This window comes from Pezoporus wallicus, unplaced genomic scaffold (assembly GCF_028554395.1).
Source record: "Pezoporus wallicus isolate ANWC-B61680 ecotype Strahan unplaced genomic scaffold, APGP_CSIRO_Pwel_v1 contig_3488, whole genome shotgun sequence".
Classification (NCBI taxonomy): domain Eukaryota; kingdom Metazoa; phylum Chordata; class Aves; order Psittaciformes; family Psittacidae; genus Pezoporus; species Pezoporus wallicus.
The window spans coordinates 772,337-789,115 of NW_026635397.1; the positions used below are offsets into that span (position 1 = coordinate 772,337).

General features: G+C 43.7%; 1 protein-coding gene across 13 annotated transcripts in view; it reads right to left on the reverse strand.

Annotated features, from left to right (window-relative positions):
- TRPM8 (transient receptor potential cation channel subfamily M member 8) overlaps nt 1-16,779 on the reverse strand; it is a 50,324-nt gene that overhangs the window by 14,347 nt on the left and 19,198 nt on the right. For 4 of the 13 annotated variants that reach the window (XR_008973911.1, XM_057422310.1, XM_057422303.1 and 1 more), the window contains exons 7-18: nt 16,056-16,230; nt 15,021-15,088; nt 13,424-13,621; nt 10,995-11,097; nt 10,045-10,163; nt 9,414-9,704; nt 8,723-8,818; nt 7,702-7,831; nt 4,662-4,807; nt 4,076-4,188; nt 3,397-3,613; nt 469-560 (exon numbers count right to left, since the gene is read on the reverse strand). Coding sequence is in view for 12 of the 13 variants with exons in the window: in XM_057422310.1 (XP_057278293.1) it covers nt 469-560; nt 3,397-3,613; nt 4,076-4,188; nt 4,662-4,807; nt 7,702-7,831; nt 8,723-8,818; nt 9,414-9,704; nt 10,045-10,163; nt 10,995-11,097; nt 13,424-13,621; nt 15,021-15,088; nt 16,056-16,230 (1,748 nt within the window). In the remaining variant the exon portion in view is untranslated. The other 9 variants (XM_057422308.1, XM_057422326.1, XM_057422333.1 and 6 more) reach the window with 8 other exon arrangements.

Genomic DNA, 16,779 nt, shown 5'->3' on the forward strand with positions numbered 1-16,779 from the left:
AAGAGTCATGGAAAATCCCAAAGAACTTCTGACTCTCTCAGCTATTAAGCATCTCATCCTGCAACTCTGATACAGTCTATACAGCCAGGCTTGAAGGCAGTGTCATGAAACCTAAGTTTACTTCAGTCATACTCTTCTAAACATGCTCATCCAAACCTAAGCATTAAGAAGGTCTGTCCTGCTGGCCAGAAAGATCTGAGCTTAGAAAAGCCATCTTTGAGTCCAGGGATAGACTCAACTTCCATTAAACATAGAATAAAAACCAGCACATGCAGATGTTCCCTAATGACTTTACTCTCTGTATTTGCTTTTACAGCTTTAGAGTCAAGACTTGGCAGTATTTATGGTCTTCAAAAAGAAGAGGGAGCTTCATGAACACATCACTTCCCAAAATCTCATTACAGATTGTAATCAAAACCCAGAAAGGAAGCAAAGCATAACATAGCCACAAGAAAAGACACTACTCACCTGAACACAATCCCTGCTATGAAGTAGAAGATTGCCAGTGTATCCATAACATTCCACAGATCTGAGAAATACTTACTGCCATTCATGTACCACTGGGAAGGAAAAAGAGCAGAAAGTAATGACTATAGAGCACTGGCCAGCAGGGAGGGAGCTCATCCTTCTTTCCCTATCTCTCCCCACTGGACATCCTCATGGGTAAATACTCCACTCACTGCAATAGGAAGGATTGTTTCCTTGCCCATTTGATTTTCTGTCACACATAACAGGTACAGGAGAGATCAGATTGTTTTTAACTTTCCCTAAAAGAGGGAGTTTAATCTACCCAGGAATGCCAGAAATCATGGTCATTGAAAACATATTGTCACTGTTAAATTCTAGTAAGACTACTGGTCAAGATTTTGTGTGTTTAGAACTCCTTAACCTGGATGTCCTAAGTTACTACTGCTCTTGCACTGGGAGCAGTTAAGCACATGGGTGATACATTACACCACAGTGCAGGTTACTGTGCTCAGAGGACATAACACAACCACATGGGTGCTTCTGAATGGGGAGAGGAAGAACCAGTTCTGACAAGAGCTGAGATTGATGTACTTGGTGCTCACATGTGTACACCATTTGAGCTCATCGTGGATCATGTCATGGTCAGCAAACTGCTGCTAGGTATTACATTTATTCTTTCCATTACCTGACTTCCTATTTCTGAATTGCAAGTCTAGTGGAAATCTCTCCCCATTCTCAGTCTGATTGGTACTGCACCCTGGACCAAAAGATTGGGCAACTTCTGGATCCAATTCAGAGGGGACTAATTAAGACAAGTAGCTTAAGTAGGAGAAACCTCTGCCAGGCCTGAAGAAATAGACTAAGTCCCTGATCCTAATTCTTTTAATTTCCATTGAAATCAAAGCTTAGTAGAGTACTGACTCTATAAGCAGTGAGCCTCTGGAACTGTCACTTTGCTATTCCAGTTGCACAACTGTTGCATTGTGTTCACACAATGGGATCCACTGCTAAAAATGGACAGCCGTGGAAGTGACTAGGGTGTCAGGCTCAAGGTATTACCAGACACTATTTCAGCATCTTGAGACTCACACACACCTTTCTTACTACTGAAGCTACCAGCGGCTGTGCACTGAGTAGGGACAGCATTTCTGACACCAATGGCTTTGGGTTGTCTCTGTTTAGTAACCCCCTAAATCAAACATAAGTTGTCTTGCTATAAATGGCAGCGAGCAGTTTTGTATGAACAGCTGGATGCATCTGGTCCAAATGTCCTTCACAAAGCAGTAAGTATATCGCTGCACCACAGCTGTATTAAATGCAGCAAGTTTAAGCCTGATCCCTCTTCTATTAAGGACACAATTGTGGGTGGAGGAAAGAGATTTTGGTCTAAAGCAGAAACAGAGATAAAGCCAAGGTAGGTGTGTGTAAGGAGATGAGAACAATCAGGGCTGCAGTGCTGTTCAGTCCTTCAAATATCAAGCACTTGCCATTGCTAAAAGCTTAATGTGCATGGAGGTTTGGTCCAGACTCCTTCTCCATTTGAGAAAACAGGGCTTTCCTGCACATCCTGTAAGTTTTCCCAATCACCTCACTGGAGGCTACATCCATGCGGCTAAGAAGAGAGCAGGAAAAAGGCATCTCCCATTTCATTATTGTCATGACAGCTCTAAACAGGACATGAGAAAGTAGCTCCAGCTAGTTAAAATTCCCTTAGAACTTCCATCAGAAGTGAAAACAGGGCTGAGCCAGTCAGTGCCTTATGATTCAGATACAGCTCAGTCCCCCTGAACAGTGACACAACCTGTTTTACATTTGGAACCACGTCTAGCTGTCACTCCCGCAGACACCACTCTAATCAGAGGGCTGATTCCTCCCCAGTTACCTGACTGCAGCAGCTACAGCGCGACTCCAGGCAACATCACTCTTATTGGGACATTGCCCTGCATCTTGCCCCTTAGCAAGATAGGTTTGAATCCAAAATAGGCTTAAGATAACTTTAAACCCTCAATAAAAATCTCTGTTTTGACTCCCACAATCAAACTTTGGCCAACAAAAGTTTGGCCACCAACTAATGGGATTCCTGGGATCTGAAGCTGTTCTACCTGCTCAGGGTACTGACAAATAGTGACACTGGGAGGAAAAAAAGGGTTCTATCCCTAAGGTTTTCCCCAGGACTTTTGCTGGGTGCACACAGGAAGTGCAGTGACAGATCCAGAGACAGAGCCTAAATCAGCAGAAACAACACTCCATTGGTGTTCTCATTGCAACAGTCTTTGACTTTTTCCCCCATTTTCCTTAGCAAAGAAAGCTGCCTTAACCAGGGTACCCACCACCTTGACTACTGGAAAGGAAAAAGACCACACAGCAAGTTAAGCACAATAACATCAACACTCAGCAATGTCATTTGATCTCAATGTAAGAAATGTTATTGCAGGGTGGTCTGATCCAAAAACACTCATATGGAGACTGCCTTACAGGACAATGGGAAAGCAGCTCTGCACTGAAACCACACATCCTTTCTCTTCTGAAGAGGCAGAAATCATTTGATCTAGAGGTATGCACCAAGATAAATGTGTTAAATCTAACTTCCTGATCTCAACTGCTTTGGAAATCGAAGCCAAGCATTCCTGAGAAATATCTCCACTGGCATCAGTTTAATCCACACAGCTTCAAAGTCAATACAAATTCCTCTCGGTGCATGGACTCTGCAGCTATTGGGACACAAATAGGAGGGTTAAAAAAGAAGTTAACTGTGCCTTGAGTTGCCTGAACATATCTACCAAGAAGTGGTTCCCCTTTAACTCCGAAGCAGCCTGCACTTCCTCACGCTACTAGGAGGGTAAAAACCACAAGGCACTAAGTATTTTTGGGTTTAATTTAACTTTTTAATCTAGCACTAAATGGTTTTGGGTTGCAAGCACTGCCTACTTGTCTCACTTCATCACAAAGCAGAATGAAGACCAGGACGTAAAGGATGATCTCCAGGGCGGTAGGTTCCTTCTGGAAATCCATAAGCAACACGTAGGCGAAGAGTAACAGGAAAGCGATGTAGAAGATGACATTCCAGGAGAAGACCACAAAGGGGGAGGTGAAGAAAGACACATAATACAGAAAGAGTTTCTTACTCTTCTCCACAGGCTTTTTCCTGAGGAATTGAAAGAGGGAAAAGGTGTCAAAGCAGAGCTTTTACACCTGGAAACATTTCTGTTCTTCATCAAAGTGAAAATGAGAAAGGCTCAATGTCTAGAATAGGGCATTACTTTCAAGGTGAATGCATGCTCTGACTTCAGGCATGCAGTGAAACTGGCACATCTTAACTCCAGAGCAGAGTGAGGATATGATCTGTCAAAATTCTATTCAGCTATTAAATATCTGTTTGAGAGTGACTGAACACCGAAGCAGGTTCTCCACAGTGGATTTAGAGTATCCATCCTCGGAGATACTCAAACCTCAACTGGACACAATCCTGGGCAACCTGCTCCAGCTGACCCTGCTTTGAGAAAGGGGTTGGACTGGATCATCTCCAGAGGTCCCTTCTGACCGGAACTGCCCCACGTTTCTATGACTGACTTGTATTGCTTCTCATAATGAGAAGCCAGTTGATTACCTGAATGAGATGAAGCCACAGCCTATTAAAGGGAAAAAGAACAGACACAGTATAATCTTCCAGTTATTAGTATCTCTTGAAATCTCTCCATACCACTGCTTGGAAAGGAAATTCTGTAGGGAAAAAGAAAATATCCTCATTTGTTCTAACAGCAACAAAATAACCTGGGAATGCTATTAGATTTAGGAAAAAAAAAAACCAAATCATTGAGATTTCAATCAAAATACCTGGGATTCCTGTTTCAAAAATACAGCAAGCTTGGTGTTACTAACAGTGTGCTGGTTCCTCAGTCCAGCCATCTACAGCCTACACAATGAGGGGTTAAAAATGAGGTTTGATCTGATGTATAAGGTACTTCACAGTGGGTAGCACATCCACACTATGCAGACACAAAGCTGTGCAAGGGAGAAGTCACTTCAGGTGGTCTTTATCATCCACCTCATCGTGATTTACAGCTCTTCATCAGCTCTTCCTCTCCTGACTTAGCATTTGTGGGCAAATCAGCCACCTTCTATTTCCAAAGAAGGGTATTTTTAAGGTATTCAGAGTTACAGTAATCGATGCACCTTCCTTTCTGTGCCGTTACCTGCACTCCTGGCTGTGCGATGAACTGCTGGTCTCTAGCTTCCACTGCTAGTTTCAGACAATTGCTCCCTCCCCAGGCTTCACAGGAGTAAGTCATCAGCTGCTCAGCCAGATCTTCGTCATTGCTGTAGCACTCAGTGAACAACTCTAGAGGGAAGAGGCAGCCCCACACTGAGCTCTGTGCTCAGATTCAATTTCCCACCAACTTGGGTGCAATTGTCTTCAGTGATTTCCAAAGTGTAATGTTCATAATACTAAAGCATGCAGACACAAGAACTCTTGCCGCACTTTCAGCATGGTAAAACAGGTTGTGTGTTGCTTTACAACCCCACTTTCATGTATGAAGAATTCACGTCTGGATGGAAAACTGAAATACTAAACCAGCCCAAATTGAGCTGCTAAAAATTGAGTGAGAAATAGGAACTTCTCCTACTCAAATGACTCAGTATATCTGCTTGTTTCATCTTCTCATTCATTTAGCATTGATCTAAGGCCAGGCTGGATGTGGTTGTGAGCAACCTGATCAAGTTGAAGATGTACCTGCTCATTGCAGGGGGGTTGGACTAGATGACCTTTGAAGGTCCCTTCCAGCCAAAACCATTCTATGATTTTAATGACCTAGTCAGTCTCAGTAGTCCCATATTAACAGTAAGGTTGAACAAGGTCAGAACCTTAATCTTTTTCACTGGGAAATGCACTACAAATATAGTTGAGTTTAGAACAGCCCCAGTCATCTTATTCTGCCCATAGATTTTTGCCACTAACATGCATTTAGAGTAAAAATATTTCTCTTTCCAGCTCTGCATGTTTCCCACTCAAAGGCACCGCTCCGTATTGGTTTATCTGTGACAGCACAACTGCCCTCAAGAGTGATCCAGCCTCTCCTAAAACACAGCAACCTTCACTAGAAGCACTTCTCTCCAACAGCACATTTCCCCAGGCATTTCAAACAGCTGCATCACCATAACAGCAAGGATGTACACACACAGCAATGCTTTTGGCTGGTGTTATCACATACCCTGCAATATGCAGACAGATCTTGATAGACAGACTTCAATGGGATGTGTTATTCGCAGTGTCTTGCTAAATAATCAAGGCCTGAGGGATGTATATAGCTTTAGGAATATCTACTGAAGCAGTTTTTGCCTTGTGAAGGAGGAGATACTTTCTGGTAACAAGCAAGATATTTTCAGTGTGGCCTCGAGCCACCCCTCAGTGAATGGTGAAATAGCTTTGCTGACATGTACACTCAAATGACGCTTAAGTTCCAACAGGCCAATCTAGTCTCCACTAGCCCAGAAAAAGAACAAACATGGTCTGCTTTTAGGAGCAATAAACCAATATCCATCTGTGGAGACTATTGTGACCTTTCAGTTTGGAAAAGGAGCCCGTAAGAAAGATGGGAAAAGGCTTTTTAACACGGCCTGTTATGACAGGATGAGGCGTGATGGTTTTGAACTAAAAGAGGGGGGATTCAGGCTGATGTAAGGAAGGAGTTTTGTACAATGAGAGTGGTAAAACCTGGCACAGGCTGTCCAGAGAGGTGGTGGATGCTCCATCCCTGGAGACATTCAAGGCCAGGCTGGATGTGGTTCTGGGCAACCTGATCTAGTGGAAGGTGTCCCTGCTCATTGCAGGGGGGTTGGAACTGGATGAGCTTTGAAGGTCCCTCCAAACCCAAACCATTCTGTGATTCTGTGATTTCCAAGATTTGGCTAAATGAAGCCATGACTGAACTGATCTATTCCTGGGGACAACACCACCTCAACAACAAGATTGCACCTGAGACTTCCAGAAGCTGTTTCCAGCAACATTTCTATGGCTTCGTATTGAACCTGCAGGACTACTACAGTTTACCTGTCACCTAATCTGATGTATGGTGGTGACAGCAAATTGCTGGGCAGCAAAGCAGTTACAGAGATCCACTGTTTTCTGCACCATGCAAGAGAACAAGGCCATAACCTGCAATACAGCCCCAGAGGAAACACCCTGTTGTATCTCCCTACGAGTTTAGGAACCCAGGTCCTGCACCACAGGGTTCACCACAGATAAGCTTGGCTTTGTAAGTTGTGGGTGCTACAAATGGATCCCTGCTATGGTATCTGGTTTTCATTAGCATGGTTCTCTGAATAACTTGCAGAATAACTGGACACTGAGGAAACATCAGCATTATTGCTCCAGAAAATGGAAGTGCTAAAGCAAAAGAACATCCCCCTGCTCTCCTGTCACCCATCACCCCCATTAAATAAGAAGTTACTGGCCACTCAAGCCCAGGAGATGCAGAGCTCCATTCTGAATCACTTGCAAATGGGGAAACTGAAGGTTATATAGAAGAAAAAAGATACCAAAACCTCAGATAGCTCTGAATTATCGATTACCAACAATATTACTTCCCAGAATAAGGAAGGTATATGATGACTTTGCAGCTCAGAATTGAGGAATTCAATACACTTTTTTACTGCCATTTCTTCTCACTCCCCCAAATAATACCTGAAAGGTGGCTTTTCTCAACCTGAAATTACCAGCACTCACACAGAAAACTTCTCTTACTCTATATTCTCCTATTTCTGGCAACCCTGCCATTAAAGGTAGGTAGCTTTTCTTCCCAAGGAAAGAAATTCTCTACCCAAACCTTCCCCCACAACGCCCACTCTTAGAGACAAGCTGTTCAGACAGGACACACAGTTTCTGCTCGGAACAGATGGTGTGGAAGAGATTTCCAAGCAGTAAAAACACATTAAAAGGAAGCATTTAATGTTGGATATCTAGTTTTCTAAATAAAGCTTTCTTTCTACTTCCTTTGGAGATGCCATTTCTCTTCTTTAACATCCAGGCTGGATTTCTAGGCAGCATTTCAGGCAAAGTTCAGCATTTTTGCTGAACAAAACAAGCAGGGTTATCAATTTTGCCCTGCACAAAATCAAACCAGCACTATGCAACCACTGATAAAGCACCAGACCTGGAGAGCATTAAAACAAGTTGTTTTCCTGATCTCTGCCCCCTCATATTACATTTCTAAAGGACTTAAGGAAGGTACTTACCTACTGCTCTTGTTTCATACTCATTAGCAAGTTCCTCAGACTCCCCAGCAGCATTTATATCATTCTTCACCTTTGCCATGCTTTTGAGGAGCTTACTGGCCCCAAGGGCTGCCAAAGTGCAGCCTCTGGTCTATGGAGAGAGAGTTCAGTCATGCAAAGCCCTCTGCAAAGGGAATGTGACAGAGTCTTTAAAGCCATACTCCTTTCTTTGCAGCTGCTCAATTCCCAGTCAAGACTGGCAAAGGAAGATCGTGTCCCACAAAACTAAGGATAGCTATCTGACTTGATAATAGCACTGTGAGCAACTGGAAAAGGTCTTGTGTTCAACAGTTAAGCATCAGCTTTGCTGATATCAGTATCTCCAGCTGAAGAGTCACAAAATTGGGTCTGCTTTGTCACAAGCTACACTACGAATTCCACTGTGCACCCAGCTGGACTAGTTAGGTGTACCCAGAACTGCCCTAATGGACTACATTAGTCCATTCCATTCCATCTACATGTGCAGGGAAGAAGCACTTTGTTTTGGACACATGCAGTCACTTGTACAGGGAAGAAACAGTTTCAGACATGAAGAGCAATGTGATCAGGAGCATCCATTAGCTTTGCTTGCATTAGCCTCGCATTTTCAGACTGAAAATATGTATTTAATACAGTAAATGTAGTGTCTAATCAAGATTAGAAATTGATTTAAATCAAATACCTGGAATCAGAACACATCCATAGTGTGGAATGGGTGGGAGGTCTGCATCCAAGTTTGAGCACAGACAAGAACACAGAGCTATAGGTAAATACTAGCTTGGACTGCTGATTCAAACATGACATTGGGAAAATGTCATCCAAAGGAAATCCACATTCAAACACAAAATTGATAATATTAAACCTACTTACAGAGTCAGCTAGAAATTATCTCCTGTAGTTTTGTGTTTGAAGATGGATCCAGAGCCTTCAAAGGCCTATAAACCAAAGACAAGGAACACCACTGTGCTGTTTGCTAAGAGGGATAGAGGAGAACTCAACTTACTTGCTCCCAGATGACTTTAGACAACTCTTTCTTGTTCTGAAGAACTGACCAAATAAACAGAGCTTGCAATGGGTGCCTTGTGATAGGACACTCATCCTGAAAGAAAGCAACAACTCCTCAGACCCAGGCTCACCAAACTGTTCTTAACAGGAGCAAATCCTAGGCTGCCACTCTCCTGCTTTCATACTTCCTTGCTTTTACAGCCAGATCCCATTGATCCTCTCTCTTGGCTATCTAGCACTTATCACACACTTAGGTTATATTACATGAAGTGCAAAAGGACACTCCTGCAACAAGCAAGGTTTAAGATACTAGAGTCTGTACTAAACTATGAGTGCAAATTCCTCATGCTCACCTGGCACCTCTGTATCAGCCTCTGGATTGACACTGGTATAAATTATAACTAGAGCATTGATTGCTCCAATAGGAAATACTTCAACTCAACACCCAAACTCACCCATTTTTATTGTGCTTAAATGACCCTTACATGCACTTGTAAAATGGGACAGTATATTAAATGTAAAACAAGGCTGATACAAGGCCAGGTTGGACAGGGCTTGGATCAACCTGCTCTAGTGGAAGGTGTCCCTGTATAGGGCAGGGGGGTGGAACTGGATGAGCTTTAAAGGTCCCTTCCAACCCAAACCAGTCTGGGATTCTATGATAATTTTAATCCCTGTTCATCACTTACTGAAAGCTGTATCTCCATCTCATCCTTGCTATTTTTGTCATCTCTTTTGAGACCCCTTCGGAAGTCTTCAACCATCTTCCACACGAATGTGAGGAGTGCATCATTATAGGAGTTCTTTGCGATCTGCAGATTCTTGAAAACCAGGCTGCTGAAGTTGTTGGTGTACAGCTCTCGAAGGACCTCTGTGGTTAGGAACTTCCTCAGATTCAAACCATTTTCCAGGAAGAGTCGGACAAATTTGGGCCTGTCTTTCACTAGGGCTGTGAACATGACATCCTGTAGGTCAGCAGACTAGGAAGAAATGGAAAAGCAACTATTAGGGAGCATGAGAGACATGTAAAGCTTACTAACGGCCTGACACATGTGGCTACCTGCCACATTTTCCTTCATGCTGCCACATTTTAATCAGTTTGTTCTGTATGAAACTGCCTTTGTTGGGTGGCCTAAAGTACTTCTGGCATGGGCAGATAACCTTTGCAGCCAGTGATGTCAGTGCAAGGAGGAATGGACGCTTGTACTTATCAACCTCAGACGGTGCTGAGATAGTGGCTGCTGTTACGATGTTCCTCTTCCCCCTGCTCCCCTTTCCCATGTCTCTGACATGACACAGTCAGACAGAAGTGGTCTGTACCTCCCAGTTTCGGTCATTGGTGAAGATCTCATCACTGGCCAGGTCCAACTGGTTCCACTCCAGCAGCAGCTTCAGCTGCCCATTCCAGTTATCCCTGTCATGTTCATTGGTGCTGAAAGCTGCAGAGAAGAAACAATCCTCCAGGTAAAAAAACAGAGGCAGAGGAGCTTCCTGGTGTACTTGTTTGTCTCTGCTTTCACAGTCTACCTGACAAGACCCATATCAAGTGTCTTTCCCCAGACTGATGCCCATCTTCCCGACTGGGTATTACAAGATGCTGTCGACTTAGAGTCATATCTATTGTCCAACATAGACCACAGATGAACTGCAAGGAGCACATCATTAACCACAATCAGCACAATGTATCTTTCAGGCTCCTCAGTATCCTGCATCCCCTACACATAAGAAATTCTGCAGGAATTCCTCTCAGTTGGGCCCTATGCAAGAAACATCGCGAGAAGCTCCAGGGTGGACAGGGCCGTGGGTGACATGGTCTAGTTTGAGGTATCCCTGCCCATGGCAGGGGGTTGGAATTGGATAATCAACATATATACCAGAAGATACTTGTTTTTACATTGGAGGATGCTGAGTAATCCATTTACAGGATAAACAGTATAACTACAGAAGATCATTTGCTTGGCTTCCCGACTCCCTGTTGTCTTGCATACTTGTGTGCTGCTCTCAGAGATGTCATACCAGCATTCTAAAGGCTCTGCTAAATGCCTTCCCAATTATCTGGACTGTGTCTCTATCTCACCTGCACTAACACATCCCATAATGCTGCTGTAGCCTGTCCACACCACTCCAGATGAAGACAAGCTCCACATCGTGTCAGAAGCTTAAGGAAACCTGTTCTAAAAAGCAAATAGCCATCTTTGTTTCATTTATTTAACAGAAGAAACTCCCCCTGAAAACCAACCAACAACCAAACCAGAGAACCAATCACTTGCCTTTGTAGAGAGCGAAAGAGATGGCATTGCTCACAATTTCATCTCCAGCTTCTTCTATTTTGATAACTGTCAATAAATGAGGGCTCTCAAGGACTTCTTTGATCTACAAAAAGCAACAGTTCCATTTCAAAGCAATCTTGGCTGTTCTTTAAAGGAAATTTCCCATCACATCACAGCAAAGCTGCTTCCCATCAGTCCTATTGCCGTGTACAGTTAAAATTTAATCAAGTGCAGATAGCAGTAGCTTATAAGATTTATTTTCAAGTCACCAAAGTACAAGATTAATTCTCCTCTGAACATACAGCAAAGAATTGTGAATCGCCTATGCAGAATGTCATAACCAAAATGATCTAATCTCAGTAATTACAAACTACTCATCAAGAAAAAACAGATTGTAACAGCATAAGTTTCAATAAAGGTCTTGTTTGTTAGAGAACAGTTTCTACATCCTCGTGCTTTGTGAAAAACAGAGGACACTTCTCACATAACCAGCCCTTATAATGTTCCTTCCATTCGAGCATGTAGAAAACAAATAATCTTAGACAAGATTATTTCAAGATTTACTAATCTTGGACAAGATTATTTCTCTTATTACAACCTTATTACAAATTTGTTAATCTTAAACAAGATTATTGATTTTACAAGATTACAAGAGAGACACTGAGGTGCTGGAGCAGGGCCAGAGAAGGGCAATGGAGCTGGTGCAGGGAAGCAATGGAGCAGGTGCAATGGTGCAGGTGCAATGGAACCTTCTGGAAACCAGAGGCTCAGGGGCTGTTCTTCCTCTTTGGGGTTGGATGCCACAGCCCCCAGGCTCAAAGTGCAAGTTCAGATGTGGTTTCTGCAGGACTGTCTCTGCAAAAGGCCATTCCTACCCTTTTCCCTGTAAGTTTCTTATTAAAGAAGCAGAAAATTGCTGAGATTGGAAAATAGCTCTGGAGATCTAGTCCAAGCCCGTTGCTTGTAACAGGGGCAAATGAAGCAGGTTCCCCAGTGGAACTTGCAGGTTGTCCCATGGACTCACTCTGCCAAGCTCTGACCAAGAGATTTGAGTGGAGCCTTGCCAGAAACAACAGCTGCTTGAACTTCAATAGCTGTTCAGACTTCAATTCCAGCAGCTTTGATTGGTTTATATCAAAGAAAATACAAATGTTTCACTGTCTGAATTCCTCTCTGGTGCCTGCAAACTAGTCACAATGGTGCAGTCATGAAAAAAAATACAGGCTGGGGCGCAGAAAACTGAGAGAAGGGGCCTTAAATGCAATATTCCCTTTTCCACCCCCCATTATGAGCTTCAACTGAGATTTGAATGTTCAGTGACTCCCCACTGTGAGCGTGGGTAGGAGAAAATTAACCAAGAGAGGAAAACCAAATCAGACGCCAAGCTAAAGCATTGGGCAGTTAACTGAGAAAGTCAATTAGCTCAAGTTAATGGCTTGTTCACTGAGCTGAGAAGTTCTTGGAACTAACACCTCAATATCAAGAACTCCAATGTTTTAAAGATTGCAGAAGCATATCTAAAACGAGGTTGTCCTGAAGGTCAGGTAGCCAGAGAGTTACAAGCAACCTAAGCTAGCAGATGCTCTCCTTACTTCTCCAGTTTTCCCAGTCTCCAGAAAACACTCTTGTAATGAACAGTTCCATATGGGTGACTATATCCTGAAAGCACTACCTCTGCTCAAAGAGGTAAGGAAGAGTAAAAGAAGATTTTGCTGATGTATATGCAGTGTTGTACCTTCAACTTCATTCCACGTACACAGTGTAGTAAGTCACTGCTAACAAAGTCCTGATGGAGATGGCAAAGGGACGCTGCTGTGGTGAAATCCTGACCAAGTAAGCCTCTAGTCCTAAACATCCCACTCCTACTCTGGAAGGGAAATCAGTATCTTAAGGGATGCAGGAAGACGGGAACTTTAGCAACAAATGAAAGAATGCCAAAATAGAATCACTCCAGTATCAAAGTCCATGAGGTAGCAGCGCTAACCCTTTGTCTCTGAGCAGGATGTAGCAGCGTGAGGCCTGATTCAGCAAACAGCCCATTTCTCCACGTTTACAAAGCACACAAAATAGCAACCCCAACCAGCACATCAGCCAATAGACACCTACAGCAGACATTGCTCCAGAGCAATAGCAAGCATCCAGGGAGCAGACAAACCATGTGGTTTTGGCTCTCCTGTGCCTGGACATGTGCTGCCCACCCAAAAGATTGCAGTCCCCACTCTTTTTGTTCCAATCCCTGTAAGTTATAAGAGTTTGGGATTTTTCTTTTTGGAATCTCTATGGATATACCATGGCAAGGAGCCCCACACATCCTATAGGTGTATCACCAGATAACAACATCACTGATTTAGAAGTCACTAGCTGCTCCTGACCTCCTGTTTCCTCTATCCTCCTCCCACTTTCAGCTCCCTGAAGTAGCCTACACTTACCCATTTGATCCAGCTTTCAGTCTCCTCTTCCGAGAGCCTTGAAATAGTGCGAGGCAGATACCTGAGCAAGCTCTCCTTGACGCATGAAGAAGCAAGAGTGCCTTCTGCCTCCATCAAGCTAGCAATAACATCAGCAATCCGACCAGAGCCTTCCACCACAACACAGGGAATCTTACTCTTGATGGCCACATTGATAGACTAGGGAGCCAGAGAAGGACAGGTGATCACTTGAAGCATGACTGTGTTAGGAGATTACTATTCAGTAAAAAGACTAGAGATTGTAGAGTTAGGTGAGAAAAACAGGAATCCATGGTCCAGAGCAGGGCATATTTAACATTTCATTTTCAGGTTTGCTCTAAAACCTGAATGGATGCTTCATTTCATCTTGGGACCTCTGATTAAGACACTGAACTCTGCATCTGTATTCACTTACAATCTATCTGGGAGCAAAGCTGAAATTAATCATGTGAATGGAACCCAAAGACCCAGGGAGCATACAGGGAGGCTGGGATAACGGCCTGGTTCAGAGTAATTGATTAATCTTAGCAGTGAAGCAGTTACAAAGAATGTCCTTTGAATTCCCATTATCATCTGACAAGCCAATCTGAAGGGCATAGCTCTGGGCACAAAAGGTAGTACCAAGATCACCCAAAAGAAAAGATCATAAATATCACCTGTTTCAGTTTTATTGACTCAAGCACTGACATACTCTTTTCACTGCATTCTACCCTCTTGCAATTCCAGCCCATTTGCCAGTTTTTTCTCAAAGTCCTGCAGCCCAGGCTACGTCAGCTCCTCTTCTTGCTGTTCATTAGAGCCATCTCATCCTCACAGTTACCATGCCCTTCCCACACATCCTGACTGCACATGACCTTGGTTTGAATTCCCTGCTGCTAGGTCCCTTTGCTCCCTCAGTCACAACCCCTCTCTGTGCAGGCCACTCACCTTCACTCTTGCAAGGTTCATCCTCTTCCAACTTGTCATCTATCTGAAGGTGATGCCTGCTCCCTCCCTTTCTAGGCTTAGAAGGGTCAGAGTCAGCGGAGCCCTCCTGCCTTGCTCAGCTGCCTACATCTAAAGTAGGTGCAGACCACAGTTCTCAGGAGCAGCAACCATGAGGCAGTTCAAGCAAGCTCAAAGCCGGAGTATCTCCAGCACAGCTCCTCCCTGTGTATCACAAGGGAGCACTCATCTCCACTGAGCATGAGCAAGCCAAGTTTTCCCAAAGCTAAGTTCAGGCAAAATGGTACTAAAAAGCTTGACACCTAAATGACCGACAAAGACACTTCTGACTGCTGCTCAAATTAACACAGGAGAAACATTTCCATGCTGGATTTGCTATGGAAGAACTGAACTGTCCCAGCCAACAGTTTCCAAGGATGTCAGCCTGAGGCAGAAACTTCTTGCACAGAAAATCTTAACTGAAACAAACTTCAATCCAATTGCAAGCCAAGTCTTTCCACAGCAAGTGCTGGGCAAGCTTCAGTAATAACAGGACTGTCTACTTGATAAAGTTGCTTGTGGCATAACCTCTCTTAACTCCTAAAGCAATGTCCCGGTTGTCACTCTTGGAAATGGGTAAAAGAAATAAACTTACTTTCAAAGTCTCTTTTCCTCCACCTTGGGCAAAACACACGATTGGAATCTTCCCACCATAATTAGATTCTGTGAAACATGCCAAGAGAAAAGCAAGAAAGGAAAAGAGTGAACCCATTGATGCAGCTTGAACACCTCCTTTTTCCTGACAGATTTACAAGCAGTTCATGCAAACACTTCACTACTGGATTACTGTTGATTTTGCCAAATCCATTAACAGTTCTTCCTGGTTTCAATGGAGAGTTATTTTTGCCTGATGTTCTGCACAGCTCCCTTCAGACACCCTTCCAACAGGTGATTGTTTCCTCCTATCAGGTATCACTTTTAGTAGCTCCAGAGTCCCCCAAATGTGATTTTACTGTAGTTACTTATTGCTTTGACCACGCTGTGGTTCTTATCCCAAGCCAGAACCTCTGATTCCACACTTCCAATAGCAAAGGAAAGCGAGGAATCCCATAACTCTATGAGCTAGTGTTTAACAGACATCCCAATTTTTGTCATGATTCTGGGTGCTTAATCATGACTAACAGCAAGGATGCTTCAGCTGAGGTACACAGTAAAAACTAACCCCAAAACCTCTTTAACTCAGAATTTCCTTTCAAGGTTTTGGGTATTTTTTACCCATTTTGGCAAAGAAGGGCCTGAAATGATTCAGGAGCAGTTTGCAGATGGATTTCACAAATTGATTTCTTCAGAGAAGCCTTATTTCAGCTCCTGCAACAAGTTATTGTGCTTCAGCTACATGGAATTCAGCACCAAGGTAAGCTTCCAACAGATAGCAGAAAAGGAGGGAAGGCTGTATTGCTAAACCAGACCATTTGCTGTGTCTCACAAAGGATTACTATCACATAAAGGAAGGAAGATAAAGGGAGGGGCATTTTTCTGAATAGCACTGGGTGTGCAGTTACCACATCTCTTCCAGCTCAGCATCCAAACAATGCTATCACTACCCTTTTGTCCCCAGGAAATTACTGTACATCAGCCCCAAAGCAAGGACTAAGGAGAAGGAAGTCTGCAGCCTCCCATTCACACGTACCTGGGATAACCCGCTCTGAAATGTACTTCTCTAACTGAGTTCGTACTTTGGCTTCTGTCGCTGGCTGTCCATGGGTGCCATTATCAACCAGTAAGAGATGGGTGTGATTATTATCCAGGCAATAGAGAGGGTCTCTCTTGAGATCATCCATTATGTAGTGCGCCAAGTAGTACCCCTGGAAGCACAAGCACAGCGTTTGTTTTAACAGACCCAAGGGCAGAGCATGCACAAGCCTTCAAGGACAAGCTGGTGGCAGCTGAACCCCCCCAGCAACCAACTATTCCTCATTAGTGGTCAAGACCAGGTTGGACAGGGCTTGGAGCAACCTGCTCTAGTGGAAGGTGTCCCTGCCCGTGGCAGGGGTTGAAACTGGATGAGCTTTAAGGTCCCTTCCAACCCGAAACAACCTGGGATTCTGTGAGAACTGTTTAGTTTACTCCTATTCTAGGAAGAACTTCTGATGTTTTGTCTCACTGCTACATACACTGAAGAAAAGCTGGGCCCAGGTTGAATTGCTGAGGACAAAGTAGTCCTGTTCAAGTACACAGAGATGTGCTTCTACACAAACACTACACTGGAAAGCACTCTCCTGAGCTCTGCTTTCCCAGACATACAAGCAGAGCTTGACTGAGCACTGAGCTCAGACATCTCAGGGCTGACAGCACCAGCCTAGCACAGATACTGTTAAAACGATAGCAGCAGTCAGTCAGGGACATAACCTGTA